The sequence below is a fragment of the Mchenga conophoros genome, linkage group LG20, assembly GCF_057382185.1.
Source record: "Mchenga conophoros isolate Kocher_MC1m ecotype Shallow Benthic linkage group LG20, M_conophoros_male_GT1.1, whole genome shotgun sequence".
NCBI classification, from domain to species: domain Eukaryota; kingdom Metazoa; phylum Chordata; class Actinopteri; order Cichliformes; family Cichlidae; genus Mchenga; species Mchenga conophoros.
The window spans coordinates 5521000-5544710 of NC_140545.1; the positions used below are offsets into that span (position 1 = coordinate 5521000).

Consider the following 23711-nt stretch of genomic DNA (forward strand, 5'->3'; position numbering starts at 1 on the left):
AATTACCGCTATAGAGGTTATAGCGTTATATTCAAACTGTAAACACAAAGGCAGTTCTTTCTATGTATGTGCTAAACTACATATCCCAGATGCCATAGCGGCACGGCGGCAGTTCCGTATTCGGGGATAGTGGTAGCAGTTGATAGCTGCTGACGATAACTGTCAGTATTAAGGTATAAGAAAGCACGAAATCTGCTTCTCTAAACGCAGACTACAATGACGGATAAACCGTGTAAGGTGTGCAATTTCACACGACAACAAACGCATGGGCTAGTAGCTCTTTCCATAGATGAGCTTAAGAAAAAAGGTAAGTTGTCATGACTTTACATTCCTGAACTTTATCATGCTAGAGTTTCTTTTTAATAAAAGCGATGTATTCATTAATGTTGAACGGGTGTGTGACAGTTACGTGAAGTACCGTCTCACGCAGTCAAACGTTGTGGGTGCAGTATTTAAATGTTTAGTTTGCACTGGTGCTGAGCGCTAAAAGCGGGGTCTCATATTGCGAAAGTGAAAGAACTTCATATGTTCAGTGATTTGTGAGAGTGTTGGGAGGCACTAACATTACAACTGAGGTGATTATTGCTATTGCTGTCGACAAGCTTACTTATCTAGTCGTGTGTGGCAGCAGAAGCAGCATCACCATTTTTATCCATCGTGTTTAAACTTGCAGAAGCTAAACATGAAAAGTCATTGCTCTTCCTGCTCATTCCTAGAAGGCTAGTCACCAGGCGTTACCCCCAGACTTTTTTTTTTCTCCATTTTTCTCTTTTTAATTAAAAAAAAAAGGTTTTTAATAAAAGTGTTTCTACGTCTTTGATTGTTATGTGTCAGCAGAGTTTGGAGGAGGTCAGGCTGGGTCCTTGATTTTGAAGCCACCTACATGAAGATACTAGAAGTGTATTTCTGATTCTGATAAAGTCTCCTGTAACTGCCAGTGACAAAACTAGGATGCTATCTGAAAACCCCCCTCTTGGTTTTAAAGCTAGCTTAAAGTTATAAATTGCCTTTATTCCTATTCAATATACATAAATAAATACTTGTATATGAAATATTGAGCTGGGGCACTATTAAACTAGAGGTGCTGATTTATAGCTGTACAATTTTAAAAGCGAGTGGAAGTAAGACATGTTTTGTATTGCAAATAGGAGCAGCTTTGATGAAAGGGCTGGTGACTCTTTAAATGGACTGACTTGTTTGACATGTGGAAGTATGCTGAATCACCTGATGAACAGGTGGTGTCTGAGGTATTACTGCTTTGAATATTTGGCTTATGGGATACACTAATACTGATTGTTTTCCTCTGAAATATGGGCGGCACTGTCGCCTCACAGAGAGAAGGATCTGTGTTGGATTTGCTGGTTCCCCCCCACAGTCCACAGACACGCATGTGAGGTTAATTTGTTATGCTAAACTGGACTTGCGGCCACCTCTTTCCACAACAGTCAGCTGGGATATTGAATCGGCTGGATGGATACAACCATATGGCTAAATACTTTGAAGTATAAAAATAATCTGGGACACTCTATAATATTTGTAGTTTCTCTGTTCTTTTAACAGGTCGACAGTGTCTTGGGTTCAACTCCAGTGACTCAGTCACAGTGGTCCTAGAGAATGATGGGACAGTAGTAGAAGATCAGGCTTACTTTTTGTGTTTACCCTCAAACACAAAATTCATGCTATTGAATGACAAAGAGAGGTGGTCTCCACCTTGCAGGAGTAAGCAGGTTTACTTTTATCTGACATTTTTCTGCATCCTTTTTATCATCAATCATTAATATCCCGGGAATGCACCACCTTGTGTTGATTTGATATTTACTTTTTAGTTGATGGTGGCACAGCTTGGATGGCTAGGGATTCTGTGATGCTGGAGACTGATACTGTGGACAGCTCCAGTACTGTAGCACCTTGGTATGAACTGGCTCAGCAGCTGAAGCAGGACCTGACTACCATTATTCTCATGTCTGAGGTGGACCTACAGGTACCAACATTATATGTCAAGTATAAGAAAGCGATAAGTGTGTTAATCAATCTAAAAATAGGAGCCGCAAATTGTATTTTATTGTTTTGCTTTGCTTTTTCAGACCTTAGTGGATGCCCCATGCCCTGAACTAGCCTCTGCTTTGGGCTTCCAAGAGAAAAAGGCCCAAGAGCTCCAGGAGACGCTGCAGAGGGTTTTGGATCGAAGAGAGCAGGAGCGGCAATCCAAGGAATTGCTCCAGCTTTACCTGAAAACTGTGGAGCTGGAGAACAGACAACAGGAAGAAACAAGTCCGCCTTCTCAGGGAGGTACGGCTGTGTCATTTTGAGGTGGTTGCCATGTTTACCGTGTGGAAATAGTTTGTTGAGATAAAGATATGAAAATCAGATTTCCTGATTATTGTAGTGTGACACGGATACACAATATAAACTCTGTAACAAGTTAAGTCTTGCATAGAAAGCTGTTTCTGTGTCATTATTCAAACTGGGATACAGAAACTCCGTGAACTGCAGTACTGTGCAAAAGTCTGGAGCCACCTTTTATTTCTTTATATTTTGCTTCCAATGAGCCTGACTTTTTTATAATTCTTCTAGGTTGCCTTGAGCAACAGTTTTTCCAACGCTGAAGCCTTGAGCTTCAGCTTTTCTGAAGCTTTTTTGACATTTTTCTTTGTGCATTGGCTGCTTTTGTTTTTACTCATTTTCAGTCCTTGTACCTGACCTTTTTTAGGGAAGGTTTTCCTCTGAGAGGTTTGTTAAGCCACTTAAAGCTGACCTATGAGACAAGCTTTAAAAGGTGCCTAACTCGAGGGATGAACCAGCGTTTTGTCTACACATAACAGACACCATAGCAAAGTACCAATGTTAAATTGAATCTTTGGGCGCTTTGTTACTAGCAGTGTGAGGCAAAAACACATCATTTGTTTCAATTTTTTTAGTTGAATCAATGAAAATGCCAAAGGTAAAAATGTGCCAACATGGTGACTGCCAAAAACTTGCCAAAGCTTTGGCTTTTCTTAGCATGGTGTGCAGTATGTCCTTAAAACATTTGAGTAAACTGGACAGTTGGCGGACAAAAAAAGTGGCAAAGTATCTACAGCAGATGAACAGTCTATGTAAGTCATGTCATGAAGAAATAGAAGAACAAATCAGAGCGCTGACACAGGGTGTAAGAGATGCTTCTGTGGTGCATCAGTTGTTCCATCTACTGTTCACAGAAGCCTCATCAGACATGGTCTCAGTGGAAGGGTGGCAGTCAAGAAGCCATTCTTATGGAAGGGAAAGGGGAGAAATGGGTGAGATATTCCAAATTATTCAAGAACTGGACTGAAAATCAACAGGCAGCAGATCCTATGGAGTGAATCTGAATTTGAGATTTTTGGTTCATATTGTCATCAGTGTCCACAGAGGGCATCAGGAGAGGGGTCCAAAACCGAGTGTCTATAAAACACACTGGAGGCTCTGTCGTGGTTTGGTGCTGCATTTTAGCCCGTGGTGTTGGGGATCGTGTCAAAAATGATAGAATTATGAACACACAAAAGTTAGTTTTTGATCCACCATGTAATACTGTCTGGAAAGAATCAGAATCAGAGTACTTTAAAAATTATGTGGGTTACAGTTGCTCGAAGACAGTAACAGTAACGGACTAAACTAATTAAATAATACAATATGTTACAAAGTTTACAAATTTAAGAAATAGTACTAACAAATACAAATCATTCAATTACAAATATCAAGAATATTACACAGGTGAAGTATATATGATTGACATTTAACTGTTGTGTGTAACTATTGCAGTGTTTACAGTGTATTAGGCGGAGGAGTTGAGGGAGATGGGAGATGGCCATGGGCAGGAATGATTTCCTGTGTCGTTCAGTGGTGCTTTTTGGTAATCTCAGTTTCTCACTGAACATGCTTCTGTGGCTAGTCAGGGAGTGGGTGGGAATTATTATCCAGCATTGTCCTTATCTTAGACAACATCCTCCTCTCAGACACCACCCTAAGGGAGTCCAGCTCCATCCCCACAACATTAATGGCCTTGCGGATCACTTTATTGAGTCTGTTAGCATCTGTGACCCTCAACCTGCTGCCCCAATAGCAATAGCATAGAGGATGGCACTGGCCATAACAGACTCATAGAAAATCCTGACCATTATCCAACAGATGTTGAAAGACCTCAGCCGCCTCAGAAAATAGAGATGACTCTGGCCCTTCCTGTAGAGTGCAACAATGTTTTGTTCAGTTTATTGTCCATGTATACTCGAGGTATTTATAGTCCTCCACAATGTCCACATTGACCCCCTGGATTGAAACAGGGGACAAGGTTTTCCTGGTCCTCTTAAAGTCCACAATCAATCCTTGATCTGATTGTATTCATTTTTCAGCATGACAGTGATCCCTGCCTAACAGAGCTCAGGTTGTGTTGAAGAGCAAAGGTGGTCAAAGTCAATTCTTCATATTTCACTATGAACATGGAAAAAGGAACAGCAATTTATTGAAATGTGCAAGCATAAATGGAAATGCAGTGTTTTTGAGACAGGCTGTGGTAACAAAGTGTCCAAAGATACAATTTAAAATTGATGCTCATCTAAGATGTCTGTTATGTGTAGACACAACACGTGTAACTCAAGATTCATCCCTTGAGTGAGGTACCTTTTTATGACTGAATGATTCATAGGTCAGTGTTATGTGGCTTAACAAACAAAAAACCATTAATTTGAAAAGGGTGCTTATACAGTTCCCTCTGCGTAACAAACATGTAATCAATAGATGTGATCAATATGCATGAATACACCCAGCAAAATAATCAATATAGTCCCGTGACTATGAAGCCCTCAAGATAGGTAATGGCCCCAGATGTAGTTCTTTAGATGAGAGTCGGGGACATCACTGACATAACTTTAGCCAGCGAGGAGGGGTGGTCAAATCAGAAAATTTGAGAAAACAATAAATGTGAAAATCATACATAAACTTTCTCTATATTTAAGAACAAGAGACATAAATGGACTGGTTCTTATGTAGCACTTTTGTACTCAACCTAAGCACTCAAAGCGCTTTATACAACATGCCTCATTCACCCATTCATACAAGCAGCTTTTTTATTTCGATGCCTGTTTCAATCTAACATTAACACACATTCAAACACAGTTTATTTATTTTGCTGCCCTTCTATCTTAAAATATGTATTTTTATTTCTAAGTGAAGGAGGTTCAAACAACTGCAGATGTTATTAGTTAACATGTATTATTTTTCTTTCTGAATTTGTTATCGGTTCATTCTCTTAATTTCTCATGAGGGAAGAGCTGCACTTCTATCTTTTGGTCACTAGGTGGACCTGTTGTTGTTGTTTAATAACCCCACCTGAAATAATCATTTACTATGTTTAAAATGTTTTGAAATGTATCGAAACCTGTTTCAATATCTCAGGTGCCGGGGATGTGGATGTGCCAGATGGAATGGAGGTGGATTCTGCTTCTGGATTTATGTCCAGGACTTTGATGGTCCTGAAAGGCAAAACATCGCCAGAGACCAGGCTTTCCACTGAGGATCTGCAGGTAGCCTATTCACACAACTCTGATTAAGTCTGCCTCAAAGCATCAGCAAATAAAAACACCCCAAATGTGTACTTTTACATCTGTTGTATTGTAAATGTCGCAGAGAATCCACTCTTTCTGAGAACTACCAAGAAGTTCAAACTGCAAATTTAGACAGGCACCAGCAAATGAGGTGCATTTACATATCGCAGCAATGTGGGGCAACTCCCTTCAATGATCCTACGTCATCATATTCCCACGTCACTCCTTCTGCTGTAAGGCTTTTGTCGTAACACACCCCAGTGAGTCTGCTGCAAAATGATCAAAGCAAGCATGTGAAACTGCCCATCCTGACACACTTAAAACACACCCCTGCGTCATCAGTTCTGATATAATCCCATTTACTTTAGGTACAGTGTAAGCACAAGACTTTGTCAGCCATCTCCATTTGCATTCATAAACTTATGTTAGTAGGGCAAGCCAGTGTATCGCCTCATATGTTCCCATATCCACTATATGGAGCTCCCGTCTGTGTGTCTTTAGATGGTAGTGGCCAGAGGGATGAAAGCTATGGAGCAGGTGCTGGGCTGGGACAGAGCGAGGACGTCCACGCTGCTGCAGGCCTGCGAAGCTGAGCTGACCTCACGTCTCCGGCAGATTCAGGCAGTGCAATCCATCAGGAGCAACACACAGCTGCGCGGCAGCCAGCAGTCCAGCGAGAAGAGGAAGGAGGAGGGCGTCGAAAAGCAAGCCCAAGGCGGCAACTAGGCCGAGACTCTACCTGAGCACAGACTGATAAGAATTCACACTACCAGCCTCGGGGCCAGCAGAGTAGGATTTTTGCCCTGCGTTACTGATAATAACAAAACTGCTGGAATACATGAATCCCAAGTGTTGACACTTTGTAAGATTTCAAAACCACTTGAATGCTTTTGCCTCAAGAGGAAGCTGGATGATTTACACAAGTCATGTTTATCAAAGACATTAACCACTTGGGTCTATTTTTTTTTTAGCTGGTTTCTTATTTTGTGTTTCATGCTGTGAGAATAACTACAGATAAACAAATCTAAACTTAAAGCTATAACTCAGTATTTGGGGAGATTCTCTTACTTCTGGCAACCTCGCTAGTTGACAGAAAAGTTGCTGCGCCTCTAGGCCAAAGTCCAAGGTTCACTGTTGTGTATTTAAATAAAATGGGTCTTCTCATCTAACTCACATTTATTTGCTTTATCACAGTGAGAAAGTTTAAAAAGAAAGAAAGAAAATGTTTTCTTTTCTCCAAAAATGAAGAACTGTTGTTTTAAGACTGCCTGTTACATTTATAGTCATCATTACACTTTTTTCTTTTTTTAAAATTTTGCCTTCTGCTGCCCCTTAACTATTGCTATGATTGATGGGATGCACCGCATTTGAGATTTTAGATCTTCAGTTTACGCAGGTAAAAAGTTACTTTTAATTAGTTAGAGTAAGCTAAACACATAATTTAGCTTCTGCTGTTTTAAAGTGAAAATCTGGTATCCAGGTCATCCTGATATTGCCTTGTTAATGCATTTTTAAGTCATATTTTTTTTTAGCTATTTTTGGAAACTGCATTAAAAGTCAAGGAATTTTTTAATGAGTGTGCTGAAAAATCTTGAAATATTTGTCAAAACTGTGCATCCTAATGCGAAATTTCACTGTGTGATGTTTTATGGAATCTGAAAGAGGAGAAGAAATACCTCATAAATAATGGTAAGTGCAGAAACGGGAATAAATACAAAGGGGGGGCCAAAATTGGCCAGATATGTTTGAATTGGTTACACAGACACGTTCATTGCTTTAATAATAAAAAGTTAGATACATGTTCATTCATATGACCCCTGTGTGTGTGAGACATTGTAGCTTATTATGCACGAGTCTGCTGGCAGTGTGATGTAAGAGGGTGTGGACAGCGTGTGCAGTGTCCATGTGACTCATGGGGATGTATCTTTTCTCATGCCTGTCATCTGTGTCCTGAACAATGAGCACAAATGAAGGATCTGAATTTACAGAAAGACCTCTTCTTTTTCGTGTTGTGGGGAAATTACAATGTCACTGCCAGCTTGTACTTTCATATTAGATGCCCTTTAAGTGCAGCATTTGTAAGCAGCTTATAATTACTTGGTATTGTGTCCATGTATGCCCAAAAAAATAAAAAGCTGTGCCTCAGCTCATCAGCAAGAAAAACTGCAGGTTGTAGGAGGCTGTTTCATATTAATTTTCCACAAGTAGCTAAAGGAAATTGTATATGGTGGTGCATGTTTATACATGTTACATGGTGGAGGAGGGATTTATATTTTATTTTTTTCATTAAATGTGCCTTCAGACTTTCCATAGTGCTGTTGTCCCACATTATTGTGACAGATATTGAAAGCATTTAGAATCCAATACAATCCAAATGGAAAAAAAAAAAGGAAAAAGTTCAGTACTTTTGAGATTTCCTCGAAGGCTTTGCACTGTAAAGTGACACAGCAGTAGCGTTTGGCCTTAAAACCAAGGGATCTCCTTAGTGATATTGAATTTGAAGACTCTAAACACCTATTAGTGAAGGTGAAGGAGTATGCGTGGTCAGGAACATTATTACCAATGACAAAAAAGCAGCAGTCTCTGATATTGAGACTTTATATTTCTCTCTATAGCAACTTAACTGAGTTCGTGCACTAGTGTAATAGTGATGGGCATATTAGCTATAAGCCTGACAGCCTACTGGCAGCGTGCTGCGGCTGGATATTTTTCAACAGCTGGTTAATGGGTTTCATGGTGTGCGTAATTCCTGTGGAATTAGCTCCAACTAGGCTGGACAGTTAGGAGTGAGCGCGCAAGAGCACAGGAGCGGTCAATTGCTCCGTCATGTCTTACACCTTCCATGCGCATTAGATTATGACTTAACGGCGCTCAGGTAAGAACTGCAGGTTTGCTCGGTAAGCACACAGGAGCCCCGAGGGCTGTCTGGTATTTCATGCTGTAAACAAGCCTTAATCCCGCGTGGGCTGACGGTTTACAGCGCACATGTCCACACAGGACCTCGTATTTCTGTTGGGTTGAAAATGACGAGGTGATCTGTGGGTCAGTAGCTACACATCATGCTCGGGGTTGTTGCCTACAAACTACAAAATATGTGCCTGGGAAAAACAGCTCAATCAAAGCTAACAAACTGTGGTTTAAAAAAGTCACACGTTCACTGAAAAATTGCGCTGACCTAATTCTGCGGGAGAAGGAGGAAGGAAATCAAAACACTGGAGCAGAAGAAACAATAAAAATAAATCAGCACAAGTATTTTTCTGTCACTCACTGACACCTTCAGACATGCACTTTTGAACCATCTGAGGGGCACGCGGCTGGAGGAAATGTTGTGTGGATAAGTCATTTCTTTGTACTAAATAACCCTATAATGATTGTTTTGATAGAGGAGCGTAGCCGGGATTGTTTAAGAACAAGCTGCATAATGTATGAAGGTTAAATGACTAGCATACGGCGCTTATTGGACCAGACTTACTGACATCTAGACCCTCTTAAATGATTTTCTTATTTCTTCAATTCCTTGGCTAGATTAGAGGATGACTGAAATCACCCACAGCAATTTGAGGAAACCCAAGTTAATGAAAATGCTCGTCTGACTGCACACTGTTAGGTTAAAAGTTGGACACAGTATTTATTGTAATGAGCAAAGAGGATCTAAATAATACAACAGTTTTATTTTAATCTCTTTTTATTGTCTATGTAACAAAGAATAGCAAGATCTTACACAAAATAAGGACAATTAGAAACAGAGTCCGTGAACTGTAGCGCCATCAGTCTGAAGTCAAAGAAAGGGTCTCTGCCTCGGTACTGGTGTACTTGATCTTCCATCCCTTGTTTTTTCCACTAGAGTCGGACCTGAACTCAACGTGCACGTCATAACTTCCCGTGTGAATCCGATCTGGTGGCGTTGGGCCACAGAAGGGCCCATACTCTTTTCCAGCTGTTGAAATCTTTCATGTCGGGACATTAGATAGAATTAAAAATAAATAAATAAATAAATAAGCAAGCATGATTGAGTCCTAACTGATGTCTGGCTAAATATGCATGAAACCGCAATAGCTATACAGTATATCACCCAAGCAGGACAAGTCAGTGGCAAAATCACCTCCACGAGCATGAGGAGGAATACATTGCTCATTCATTAGCTTGTGTGTGTTCAGACTTTGGAGTCGCACAACTGACCTTCAACATATCATACGGACAGGGGGCTTCTGGATGTCCTTCTATGTCAAAGGGTTCCAGGAAGTTCAGGATTATTCTGGAGCCCTCTGGCAGACGGATGGTGTGGTTGCACCGGCTCATAGGTGGGTAGGGGTTCGGATAACCCGGACTACTCAGAACCCCCGAAGGAGACGTCAGCACCTGGCTCTGGCACGGCACTGCGAAGGAGACTCGTGCACTAAAAGTGATCATTTTGAGGCACTGATTTAACCATTTTGTAAAGCTGTACCGACAGCTGCTGGGTTCTGAAGTGCTGGCTTTAAAGAGTTTTTGATTAGAACAAAATAATTGTTTCACATCAATTGAAACATTTCCTGCCATCATAAATGATGAGATTCATTTAGGTTTTGCCTTTTTGTCCCAGCAAATGTGCAGATGTTGCCTCAGACAAAAACAAATGAGGATTGCAAAGAGGCAGAGTTGCTGTAATTCATATAATTAGTACAATCTGTAGGCAGATAATCATTTTTGCCTATTCATCGCATGATTTGTTTTGTCACCCTTTTTCCTCTGGCAAAGAATAATAATTTAAGGCACATCAGCTCGTAATTGTGATTAATTACCTTGTGTCAGTACATTATTAGTGCTGCACACAGGTATCAATTTTTAATGCCATTTTGAAGTCGCTTTTCCCTCAGGAATCGACAGTAATTAACCTCGCCTTACACCAGCTGGCAGAGATCAACTACTTTGTGCATCAGTATGCTTTTTCAGTCTGAAATAAGTGAGCACAGGCCAGCTATGACAAAATGAAATCCAGTACGGAGCACCGGCAAGTGTGTGCCCTGTGTGAAATATCACCAAATTGTTTTTTTTTTTGGGGGGGGACATGTTTTTTTTCCTGCCGTAGTAGGGAATAATGAGAGCATTTTGAATGACAAATGAGAACAATTAGACTTAAATACAAGTTTACAACACAGCAGTCTGATCCCATTTCTATGCTCGTCTTCAAAAGTCTGATAAGGAACTATTCGTATTTTAATGGCCTTAAAAAAACCCAAAGACACTCTGGGGTGTGCTGCTGTGCCAACTGAAAGATTAGGCCATTTCATGTGTTTACATCGTCAGTGAATGCAGGCAAATTGAATGCGTTGTTGCTAATGTCTCAAAGAGGTCAGACGCCTGCTTTTCTTCACTGTAAATAGTGTTTGCTGTTTCAGATTTGAGAAGATCTGAGCAGTAGCGTGTTTAGCTCCAGAAATGCCCTAATTACAAATCAATATAGTCAGACAATGTATACCAAGTTCTTAACGTTGCACCCTGCTAAATAGCTTTTGACCCACATTGATTGAGCTCAGATAAACATGCCTCTTGAGCCTCGCTCTGTATCGTTCTTACCTGTGCAGGATCTTCTGTTGTCATGGAGAAGGTATCCTTGTCTGCACGTGCAGTAATAGCCACCGATGTAATTGTGGCAAAAATGATCACACACTCTCTCCCCTTCTACCTTGGACAGGCACTCATTGATGTCTGTGACAGAGTAAATCAATAAATATGCATCCCCTCCCCCATCCATGAACACACCTGAGATTGCGTATAAATCTGCTAAAACCTTTAGCCTACCAAGCAATCTGATGATTATTTCCTTGATTTACATCGCGCTGAAGTGCATATGCCATCATGGCCTTCAAAACTTGTTAGAGATAGAAATAAAAGACACTTTTCTAACTCAGGTGCATTTACTGCAGTGGTTCTCCAACTGTGGAGTCCCATTGGTGGAGTATAGAGCCAAAACATGTGGAGTGGAGTGTGGAAGCCAAGAGAAAACTGGACTGAAGCTAAGTTAACACACTCTGATGCTCTTCTGATGGTTCTGATTGTGGATGTCTGATTTTTTTTTAAAAAGAAGAAGAAGAAGAAGAAGAAGAAGTGGGGATGTGATCAGTGAGGGGTCTTTTTGGCTTCCGGACTGGGGCACAAGGGTAAAAGTTTGAAAACCATTGATTTACTGTTAAAACTTACACAGAAACTAAATGAATCTGGTTCATGCTAAATCTGACTCCCAATTAGCTGAAACTAAACAATGATCACAAAAACAGTTTTTTCATAGGCTCTGCAAAAGTCTCTCGGGTGTGCCACTGCAACCAATTAAAATAACAGTTTAACTGTGGGAAAACACATTTTTTTGTTAACTTCAGAGTCATTTAAATCCCAAGAGAAGATAAAGAGGAGGGCCTGTAATGAAAGCACCATAAATAAATAACAGTTACATTATATATAAAATTAAGAGCCTTCTAAAATAATTTCTTCATGTGGGGCATTATTCCTGCTGTTTTCTAAATATTACATTGTATTTGTAGTTTGCTGTCTGACTTTATTAATGTGAATTAATTAAAAAATTGCTGCATATACCTGTGAAGACTGCATTTCAGTAGAAACCTCACTACTCTTTGTTCTGTGTAATTACAGCTGAGAAAAATGTGTCTCCCTTCTGGCAACAAATGTCACTATTTTGCATCACCTTCTGAGGTGTAAAATGCTTGGAAGCCGGTGAATCGTCCCTCGTTAGAGTAGTCACTCCTAAAGACCACTGACATGAGGTTTCGGGCTGACAGGATGATTGTATTCCTCGGGGTGCTTTCATGGTTCTTCCCTTCCTCTCCGCAGAACCGCAAGGTTTCATTCCCCTCTGCCAAAACCTGGTTTGACAAGGTCAGAGGCCTTTTAGTGAGCAAGCTACTGATGCCAAGTCAGTGCACATAATGGGATGCTGACTTCCTCCTACATGTACCTGGATGTAGTCATATTCACACTGGTCTGAGAGTTCCATGCTGAAGTGGGTAAAGTAGAGTTTGACCCTGTGGCCATCTGGGACAGTGATGTTCCACACTACGTGCTGGTTGTCAGGGTAAGGCTGGGGGAAGTTGGGAGAGGTGAAGCTGCCGTATAACCCTGTCATTTCCACACTCAGCGAGACATGGAGTAGAGAAAAAAGAACAACAACATAGAGGCCACTGGGAAAAATTAGGTGTGATGGCAACAGTTACAAGGATTGCTTTGTAAAAATGAAAAACTAGCACTCACCCGGTCATGTTGGGTTCTCATTCCCCGGACAGTGCCTGTGTAGAAATGGTTTGCTTTCACTAATCTGGGGGTAAATGAACTCAGCTGTCCTGCCTGGTTGACATTTAGGTAAACAAAGTGAGCGAGACACATGATCACTTTGTTTTCATTCTCCACCTTCTTCAGTTTGGAATAAATCAAACGGATGTATGACAGCAGATTCATTTCTATGAGACATTCTATACCATTGGCCACAATATTTTACTACAAAGATTAGAACATGTCCTATGTATTAAAAGTACTGCACTGCAGTGAATAATATCTCTCTAATAGACTCCAGCTTGTCTTTACACATTAAGAATAATTACGGAGTTCCACAGGGTTCTGTACTGGGACCAGTTCTATTTACATTATACATGCTTCCCTTAGGCTAGGTTATTAGAAGGCACAGCATACATTTGATACCAAGCTTTATTTCTAAATGAAGCCACATGATACACACCAATTAGTTAAATTGCATGGATGTCTTAAAGACATAATGACCTCTAACTTAAAATAGTTAATGCATTTATTACTTCTAGGCTTGACATTATTATCAGGCTGTTCTAGGCAAGGCTACTGGGGGCTTCCCTTATTGCAATGAGTGATTCTTCTTTACTTCTCTCTCCTGATTCCCTCTTCTCTTTTCTTTTTCATTCACCCCCAACTACTTGTGACAGATGGCTCCCTCCTTGAGCCTGGTTCTGCCAGAGGTTTCTTCCTTTTAAAGGGGAGTTTTTCATTTCCACTGTTGCCAAGTGCTTGCTCGATATTAAGTGAAGCAACTGTCGTTTTAATTTGAAACTATATACATAAAATTGAATTAATTGAATATATACTGTGCCGAAGTGTTGTATCACTCTCAATCAAATATCCCTTGTACTACACACAAATGTTTAGACAGTGATGCTGACCAGACTTAGACAACTAATTATTTTAGACGCTGCTCTTATAATGGCTAAGCTGCGAGGTTGTTAAATAAAAGCCACAGAAAAATAAATACACTATACCCACAACATTTACCAGGCTGGCCCTTTTGTTTGCACCTAATTACTTCATCAGGGATGAAAACATTCAGTGGTACATCAACAGCAGTTTCCCGGCGGATGAAACCAGATTGCATCAGTTTTTTTCAGCACTTCGCCAAATGCTTTGGGTCAGACTTCATTGTAAAAGCTATTATAATGAGGGAATAGCAGCGTATTCATGCTGTTTTGATGGAATATGTATATTGATGTTATTCAGAAGGGACTGAGGCCTTTCACCCAGCAACAGTTGTACAATAAACTGCTTATAATAACCAAACCCACATTTTCCCTAACATTAAAGCTCTAATGGCTAGTACTCAAAGTGAATTACAATAATTATCCACATGAAACATCAAAGTTAAGTTCCCTTCGCACCTTTTTGATAGTACTCTTTTTCAACCATTACCTTGTTGTTTTCCTAATTGCAAGCCATAATGCTGGGCAACAGTGGAGTGTGTGCTCATGCCAGATGTTCTCCTGCTGGAAATCATCCTGCTGCCACTCAGGCTTTTAGAATCCAGTGTGATGCATCAACAGCAATGACACCCTCTGACTAACTTCATTATGAAAATAAACAATTAGTAGCTATGCTCGCTGATTCATCCTGACCTGGGGTCTTGTTCTTTTTTTGTCTCTGAGAGTACAATTTAATTTAATTATTAATTTCAAGCTTCTGAGCTTTTATTTCCAGTGAACCCACTAGGATATTGGAGGTGAAAATAGAGAAAAATCCTGGGCTATTTTCACTCGGGTTACTCTCCAAGGAGCCGCATCATCTATCATAACACTATAAACAACCTGATAGTGTTCTTATTTCGTCAGCCCCTGTGAATGTTTCACTGTTGGCTTAAAAGTGTTCTACCTAGTTTTAATCTTTGGTATGGCTTCTTAAATAGATACAGCATACATAAATAGATATATGCTGTTGAAGGCAATGCCAAGTGTTTTTAAGTTTTGATCAGCTTTTAGTTTTGTTAGATTATAGAGTATTTTACTTTAAGAGGTCACTGCCCTTTTAAACCAAACCTGCCCTTTACATTTTATATGTTTCACCTGCTCTTTTCATATGAGCATGCTCTATTAGCATTTATTTACATATGATGGGTGCTAACAGCATGAAGCCAAAAACACCAAAAACTTAAATGTGCCACATAAACTGAATAATTTGAGTTCAAAACCCTTTCTGTATTTATACGTTTAACTTATTGTGCTCACCTTACTTCCACTGGTTTAATGGAGTAGTTTAGCCTGATATACAGTTTCAAATATCATTATTTATCTGATACTGGGCCTTAGTGGCCTTCCACTGGCAAATAACACCAGAATGCTAGTGCCTCAATTTTAGTGAATGAAGTTCTGGTATTTTACTACTTGGCATTATTTAGCAGTCTCCAAGCCTTTGCATTGCACCCATATAGTTTATGGATGCAGCTCTATATTGGCGCTCGCTAGCTAATAGCTTTGACCTCCACTCTGTGTTTGTTTTATATATATTTAACAGGGGTGCAAATCAGTGCTAGCATAAGTGTTTTCTCTGAAAAAGATGGTACCTGTGGATTCTGATGGCTGTGAAATTCCAGGATAAATAAATCAGGTAAACTTTGAAATTAATCTGTCTTCTACTGGTAAAATATGTAACAGAGTTGAAATGGTTGCACACACAGTCTGGTCAGAAAAGCTTGGGGAAATACAAAGTCCAAATAGGACTGACCAATGGGCTACCATTAGTGTTAGCACAGGACTAAATGTCTCTTTGTCTCTGTCAGGTCAATCACAGTTTTGTCTTTCCCTTTTCCTGGCTAAATAGATTTCAGTAACGGGGTTACATGTATAGTGGTGTGAATAAGTGTTTGCCCACTTCCTGATTTCCTAATGTTTTGCATATTTGTCACACTTACATGTTTCAGATCATCAAACAGATTTTTATATTAGACAAAGATAACCAGAGTAGATGCAGTTTTAAATGAAGATGTCATAGATTAAGGGAGAAAAGTTATCCAAACCTACCTGGTCCTATGAAAAGTAATTGCCCCTTTTGTTAAATTGTGAATGAAATGAAAACTGTTTAACCACATTTTTTGGAAACCTGAGTTCAGTTTCACTAAACACATTGATTACTGGCATACCTGTTGAACATGTCCCAAACCAAAAGCTGACATTGTCCAAAAATATACAACAATGTGTTACAAAAATAAAGAAAACAAAAAGACAATGTAAATCGGTAAGTCAGTCACTTAATGTGGAAAGGATTTTTTTAAGTTACGCCTTTGCTGAGAGTGAGTCCACATTTTAATTGACACTGCAACAACGGGCACTGAAATGCCATAGCAATAATTAAAAGTTGCAAGACAGCTAATCCCTCATAATGTACTGCTTGTTTGTTTTATTGACGGGACTAACACAGATTTTTTTCGGGAGTCTTGGGCGGTTATCTGCTGCCTTTTCTGAAATATGAAAAATTAACCTCACCATACTATTAACATCCTAAGGGTCCGGCCTTTAGGTGTGAAAAAAGTTTCCTTTTGTTCTGATTGGCAGTGGACTGGAGGCAGTAATTATACATAGATTAAAAAAGGATCATCACATTAAAGGTTAAAGTGTAATTTTCATAACATTTCTATTTGTTTGCTTGGCTCATGCTGGTTGTTGTTGTTGACCCCTGTGGTCAGCAAACTACACATCAATACTCATTTTGTGGTTGAGGGATATTTCTCCCTTCTCTTCTTTGCTTTCTTTGCTGTTATAAATGCTACTGCCAATACATCTGCATTTTATTTACAAATAAAAAAATAATAATGACTAAATAAAAATATTATCAGCCAATAGTGCAGTTTGTTTATTTGCGGTTCTATTTATTATTTATTGTTTTAAAACAAGGATTTATGGTTTGCCCAAAGAGCTTACATGTAGCTTTAATTGTGCAACTCTGATTCCCATCCTTAATGCACTCATTATACAAATATTATAAAGGCTTCAGGATACATATTATTACTGGGGCAAGTACTGTACACGTGCGTCATGAAAAACGCACATCGGCGAGACTCAGGTCAGTGTTGCGTTTGTGCATGTACCGTAGATAATTTACTCACACACAAAGCTGAGCATGCACTCAAAACGTGCAGCGACACAAAGCTGAGGCTGTTTTGATTTCAGCATGATCAAATCTTGACTGGCCATGCGCGCAAGACAGACACCGTCCTCACAGCACTGTTCCACCTGCTTGCTGTGCCATGCAGTAATGAAGTGCATCCTTATAGAAAGTCAGTTGAAATGACCAAGAGACAGTGACTGGAGAGTCAACATGTGGCAGTTATGGAGCTTTAGAGAGAGCTCAGTGCTAATACCAGATGGTGGAAAGAGGAAAAGGAGAAAATACTTTACACCAAATATTTACACCCCTCTCTGCTGGCACTTCAGTGATCTCAACATGCTGCTAACACAGTTTTCCCAAGCTATAGTAGCTCTACGAACATCTTGTGTGAACAAATTATACTACTAGACATGCTAGCATACTTGGTGAGTGTATTTACCCTCACTACGACACCCTTGTGCCATCTTCATACACACTCTGATCCTCTTTTTCCTTTCCACCGGCTGCAATCAGAGCAGTCCCAACCACCCACCGGCTGTAAACTGTAATTAAGGACTTGAATAAGTGGGGATGTGTCAGTTGATTTGAGCACGAAGGAACAATGTAGAGTTAATCCACTGTAATTTGCTCGTCCGCTGTAGTTACATAGAAAGTTTAAGCTTCCACAACTGTAGCAAATAACAGATGATTTAAAGACAAAAAAAAAAAGGATAGGCCATGACGTCTATCGGTGTCAGATACTCATTCACTCATTTGTCCGTCTTACAGCGCAGCGATGTAAAATGTTGCAGGCACTTCAATTTGTAGAACAGAGAGGAAGGTTTCAGATATCATTCCCCACCTCACATTTCCAGAATTTCACTCTGTTGTCACACTCCTCTTGAATCCTCGAGGCCAGATATTCAGGAGCTAAAGAAATAGAATTGATGGACTTGTCGTCAGCATAGAGCACATTAACATTTGTCTTTGTTCTGAGGGGAGCAGAAGAGCAGCAGGTTCAGTTTAATGTTTCCATTAACGTTGCTGTTGTTCATGTTTCATTGTGTGTGGGCGAACAGTAAATGGGATTTTAAAAAAAAGGAAAAAGAAAAAACACCTGGAAATGTCTTACGGTGATTTCTTGTTAAGGACTCACTTCAGTTTTCTCCGTGGGGTGGTTTAAGAGGAAATGGAACAAATACAAAAGTGTGAACACACAAATAACTGCAGGGAGCAAATACTTCACCAATGTTCAGCAACAAATAAGCTGAAAGATGAGACTGATGAGTCAAACTAAATGATGGTAAAGCAATACAATTTTAATGCTGTCACAAAAATGTAAATGTTTTAAAAATATAAAATTTGGCTTAGAGTTTCTTTGTATCACAAGATACAAGTCTGACTCTTTTATAGGGTGAATAAAATTAGGTCAATGAAAGTCATTAGTCATGCTAGCAAAATCTTGTCCTGTGGGTGGTTTTTGTCAGGACTGCTGCACTTGTTAGCTTCGCTCATGTATGAAAACACAGACATTAATTCGAAGTTATCATATTATTCTTTTGACCTTCACTGTACATGGTAAGGTGGCAAAAACGGCTGTTCATGAACACTAAACAAATGAATAACAAAAACACATTTATTGTTCTTCTTCCCTGCAAGCTACATTGTAATTGTTTAAGTCAAAGTAATCGATTACAGTGTCACTGTTTGGTGAACACTTACACAGTGTACAGATACTTATAGACTTATACACTTATACTTTTACAGATATACATAACAACCCCAAAGTGCCACTGCACTAAACATTGTTTAGCAAAATGTATTTACAAAAGAATTTCACATAATGTATGCTGCATGTATGCTGCATTATGTGGCGTCTCCATTGCCGAAGCTGCTGCATTGAGCTGCGGCCGCAAGGTGGTTGGTGCCTGCTGTGGTGGTAATCCCCGAACCAAATGGTGGACACCAGAGGTGAAGGGAGCCACCAGGCTGAAGAAGGAGTCCTATCGGGCTTGGTTAGCCTGTGGGACTCCGGAGGCAGCCGACAGGTATCGACAGGCCAAGCGGAATGCGGCTCGGGCAGTGGCTGAAGCAAAAACTCGGGTGTGGGAGGAGTTCGGAGAGGCCATGGAAAAAGACTTTCGGACTGCCTCGAAGAGATTCTGGCAAACCGTCAGACGTCTCAGGAGGGGAAAGCGGTGCTCTACCTGCACTGTGTATAGTGCTGGCGGAGCGCTGCTGACGTCGACTGAGAAAATTGTCAGGCGGTGGAAGGAATACTTCGAGGACCTCCTTAATCCCACTGACACGTCTTCCGAGGAGGAAGCAGAGTCTGGGGATGAGGGGAATGACCCGCCAATTTCCGGGGGCGAGGTCACTGAGGCAGTTAAACAGCTCCTTGGTGGCAGAGCCCCTGGTGTTGATGAGGTCCGCCCCGAGTTCCTGAAGGCTCTGGACGTTGTAGGGCTGTCCTGGTTGACACGCCTCTGCAATGTTGCGTGGAGATCAGGGGCAGTACCTGTGGACTGGCAGACCGGGGTGGTGGTCCCCATCTTTAAGAAGGGGGACCGGAGGGTGTGTTCCAACTACAGGGGGATCACACTCCTCAGCCTCCCTGGGAAAGTCTATGCCAGGGTGCTGGAAAGGAGAGTTCGTCCGTTAGTCGAACCTCGGATACAGGAGGAACAATGCGGTTTTCGTCCTGGTCGCGGAACACTGGACCAGCTCTTTATCCTCTCCAGGATACTTGAGGGTGCATGGGAGTTTGCCCAACCAGTCTACATGTGTTTTGTGGACTTGGAGAAGGCATTTGACCGTGTCCCTCGGGGTGTCTTGTGGGAGGTGTTGCGGGAGTATGGGGTGTCTGGCCCATTGCTACGGGCCATTCGATCCCTATACAACCGTTGCAAGAGCTTGGTTCGCATTGCCGGCAATAAGTCGGACTCGTTCCCGGTGGGTGATGGGCTCCGCCAGGGCTGCCCTTTGTCTCCGGTTCTGTTCATAATTTTTATGGACAGGATTTCTAGGCGCAGCCAAGTGGCGGAGGGCTTTCGCTTTGGTGGCCTCAGAATCTCATCTCTGATTTTTGCAGATGATGTGGTTCTGTTGGCTTCATCGGGTGAGGGCCTCCAGCTCGCACTGGAACGGTTCGCAGCCGAGTGTGAAGCAGCGGGAATGAGGATCAGCACCTCCAAATCTGAGGCCATGGTTCTCAGCCGGAAAAGGGTGGAGTGCCCACTCCGGGTCGGGGATGAGTTCCTGCCCCAAGTGGAGGAGTTCAAGTATCTCGGGGTCTTGTTCGCGAGTGATGGGAGAAGGGAGCCGGAGATCGACAGACGGATTGGGGCTGCAGCTGCAGTAATGCGGACGCTGCACCGGTCCGTCGTGGTGAAGAGGGAGCTGAGTGTAAAAGCGAAGCTCTCAATTTACCGGTCGATCTACGTCCCTACCCTCACCTATGGCCACGAGCTGTGGGTAGTGACCGAAAGAACGAGATCGCGGATACAAGCGGCAGAAATGAGCTTCCTCTGAAGGGTGGCTGGCCTCTCCCTTAGAGATAGGGTGAGAAGTTCGGCCATCCGGGAGGGGCTCAGAGTAGAGCAGCTGCTGCTCCACATCGAAAGGAGCCAGCTGAGGTGGTTCGGGCATCTGACAAGGATGCCCCCTGGGCGCCTCCTGGGTGAGGTGTTCCAGGCATGTCCCACCGGGAGGAGGCCCCGGGGCAGACCCAGGACACGCTGGAGAGATTATATCTCTCGGCTGGCCTGGGAATGCCTTGGTATTCCCCCGGATAAGCTGGAGGAGGTGGCTGGGGAGAGGGAGGTCTGGGCCTCTTTGCTTAGGCTGCTGCCCCCGCGACCCGGCCCCGGATAAAGCGGATGAAGATGGATGGATGGATGGTATGCTGCATTAGATCAAGATACATGTAACATATATATATATATATATATATATATATATATATATATATATATATATATATATATATATATATATATATATATATATATATATATGTTTTCGTCCCTTGCCCACCGATGCCTGCAAGATGCTAGCAGGCAAGGCATACATGGAACGCCATAACCAAGTGGCCGGCATAGTGTACAGGAACATCTGTGCCGAGTATAACCTAGAAGTCCCGAGGTCAAAATGGGAGATGCCCCCAAGGGTGGTGGAGAATGACCGAGCTAAGATCCTGTGGGACTTCCAGATACAGACGGACAAAATGGTGGTGGCTAACCAACCGGACATAGTGGTGGTAGACAAACAGAAGAAGACGGCCGTAGTGATCGATGTAGCGGTTCCGAATGACAGCAATATCAGGAAGAAGGAACACGAGAAGCTGGAGAAATACCAAGGGCTCAGAGAAGAGCTCGAGAGGATGTGGAGGGTGAAGGTAACGGTGGTCCCCGTGGTAATCGGAGCACTAGGTGCGGTGACTCCCAAGCTAGGCGAGTGGCTCCAGCAGATCCCGGGAAAAACATCGGAGATCTCTGTCCAGAAGAGCGCAGTCCTGGGAACAGCTAAGATACTGCGCAGGACCCTCAAGCTCCCAGGCCTCTGGTAGAGGACCCGAGCTTGAAGGATAAAACCGCCCGCAGGGGCGTGCTGGGTGTTTTTTTTTTGTTATGTGATCATGTATAAGTTGTATAGTTTTAATGTTTTATTTGGGAACAGAATGGTGTGTATGTGTAAGTTTGGTGATGGAGTTTTTATTATGAATGAATGATGAATTTTTATGAATTATTATGTCTATTTTTATGCTTAAGGACAACAGATGGAAATTAGCCCTTGGCTATAATCTGGTACGTTTACATTCATGTAATTTTTTTTTTACATTTATGTTCATTAACATGCACTGTCCTAAATAAATAAATAAATAAATAAATATAAATATATATTATATATATATATATATATAATCAGTCATAACACACTCACATATATATCAGTGTTTTTCTATGGGCCCAAATTGTGGTCATAAACATTTTCTACTTGTGAATCAAATGTGCATTTGTCTACTGAGTTTTGTAACCTTGTAAACCAAAATATCTGAAAGTTTTATGTTTGTGTATCTACAGATGAAAATTTGTGTGTGTTTAAAAAAGATTTGTGTTTGTAAAAAATATTTACCCGAGTTAAAAAAAATGTTTGTTAAGATCTGGTTACAGATACAAATCAAAAAACTACGTGTAAATGTCTGCGCTCATGCTCCCTGGCTGCTTGTGGATTTCAACTTTCAAGTCCAAATTTTGACCTGATTTATCTTCCTTTCAGCTGATTGGTCAATGTCATGTCAATCACAAATTTACACAAATTCTCATCTGTAGATAAAACTTTCAGATATTTTGGTTTACAAGGTTACAAACCTCAGTACACAAATACACATTTGATTTACAAGTACAAAATATTTATGACCACAATTTGAGCCCATAGTTTTCTGTAAGGACATCGCTGTCAATTGCGATGTGCACCCATCCCTTACACTATTGCCATCTTGTCGCTGCAGTCGACTATTGTCACCGAAAGCGGTGCTTATTTCAATTTCTTAGAAAAGTGTAGTCATGTCTGTGAGGCCAGCAGCCTTTACTGGTGGTTTGCACATTTTCTGGATAAAACTCTGGTCTGTCACTGTAAATTGGTCTGTTTTTGCTGCTCTGAGATCAGTTACTAGCTAGTAGCAGCTAGCATTAGCAAGTAAAACAGCGTCAGTGATTTAGCATCGTAACACATGACTTTCCTCTTGCTAACAAGCGAAGCCAACATGTGTGATGTAGGGAAGTTGGACTTTGAAAAAGTTATTAATGATTGCTTAAGTAAATTGGCAAGGAAAGCTCTGAGGATGATGGGCAGCTCTGACCATGTCTGGTCCAATAAAACAGGCAAGTTAAGCAGGTGCAGGTTCAGCCAGCACTGATTCATATTTCTCCTTAATGTAATTATATAATGTATTTTAATATAAATTAAAAAAAATCAAGATGTAGGCCTGTGTTTCTGAGCAGATGGACAACAGATTTTTTGATAGATAAGTAGTTTTTACAGGACACCCACTATAAACATACGGTATGATTTATAGAATATGATGCTGGACATTAAATAGAATATAATGTATTCTGTAAATACTTTAAAGTAAATTTACATTCAAGTGAATGAGCTTAATCTTAAACATATGCAGCAGTAATGTTAATTCATCTAACATGGATTGGGAACATTTTTCTGCAGAATAATTATTTCTATTTTTATATTTACAGTTTTATGTTTACTGAGGTGTTTTTTTTATTTTTTATAGTGGTTCATTGTTTCTTTTCCTAAAGGAATGTTTTAAAAAAAAAATCCTCCGCCACTAGTCAATTTCAGTTGATAATAAATAACCTTTGGTAATATAATAGATAGTTATATAACTCTTGTATTAATAATTGTACAATATTAATAATAACTTACAATTTTTCAGCCAGGAGTGCAGAAAGGTGAAGTTGTCCATATAGAGTGCAGACAGGCACCACAAATGGTATGTTTTAAACTGTTTAGAATGATTTAATTATCCAAGTTATGTTTTACAAATAATTCCCAAAAGCTATCTAGATGTTGATAATCCTGCTACCCTAAGAACTTTATACAGTAAGTTTCATCCTGGTTGATGAACACATCTAGGAAGATTTAGGGAACAAACTTGCATGACACTGTTGATGATTATGGCTCTAAGATTTTACTCATTATTGATATGGTTCATATATTAGTTAACAGTGCATATTTTAAAGGTTTTTCATTTAAAAAGTATAAAAAAGTTGTGTCTGGACA

General features: G+C 40.7%; 2 protein-coding genes across 2 annotated transcripts; one reads left to right on the plus strand and one right to left on the minus strand.

Annotated features, from left to right (window-relative positions):
- Window positions 1-117: 117 nt before the first annotated feature.
- dffa (DNA fragmentation factor, alpha polypeptide) lies at window positions 118-7836 on the plus strand. The gene is made up of 6 exons (XM_085260718.1): window positions 118-307; window positions 1561-1719; window positions 1827-1981; window positions 2085-2289; window positions 5407-5534; window positions 6057-7836. The coding sequence occupies exons 1-6, from the start codon at window positions 217-219 to the stop codon at window positions 6279-6281; spliced, it is 963 nt and encodes a 320-aa protein (XP_085116844.1). The 5' UTR covers window positions 118-216; the 3' UTR covers window positions 6282-7836.
- Window positions 7837-9234: 1398 nt separating this feature from the next.
- Window positions 9235-12857, minus strand: masp2 (MBL associated serine protease 2). The gene is made up of 6 exons (XM_085259341.1): window positions 12798-12857; window positions 12505-12727; window positions 12235-12412; window positions 11112-11243; window positions 9735-9931; window positions 9235-9502 (listed from the first exon to the last, which is right to left on the minus strand). Exons 1-6 carry the CDS (start codon window positions 12803-12805, stop codon window positions 9323-9325), a joined length of 918 nt encoding a protein of 305 aa, XP_085115467.1. The 5' UTR covers window positions 12806-12857; the 3' UTR covers window positions 9235-9322.
- Window positions 12858-23711: the final 10854 nt, after the last annotated feature.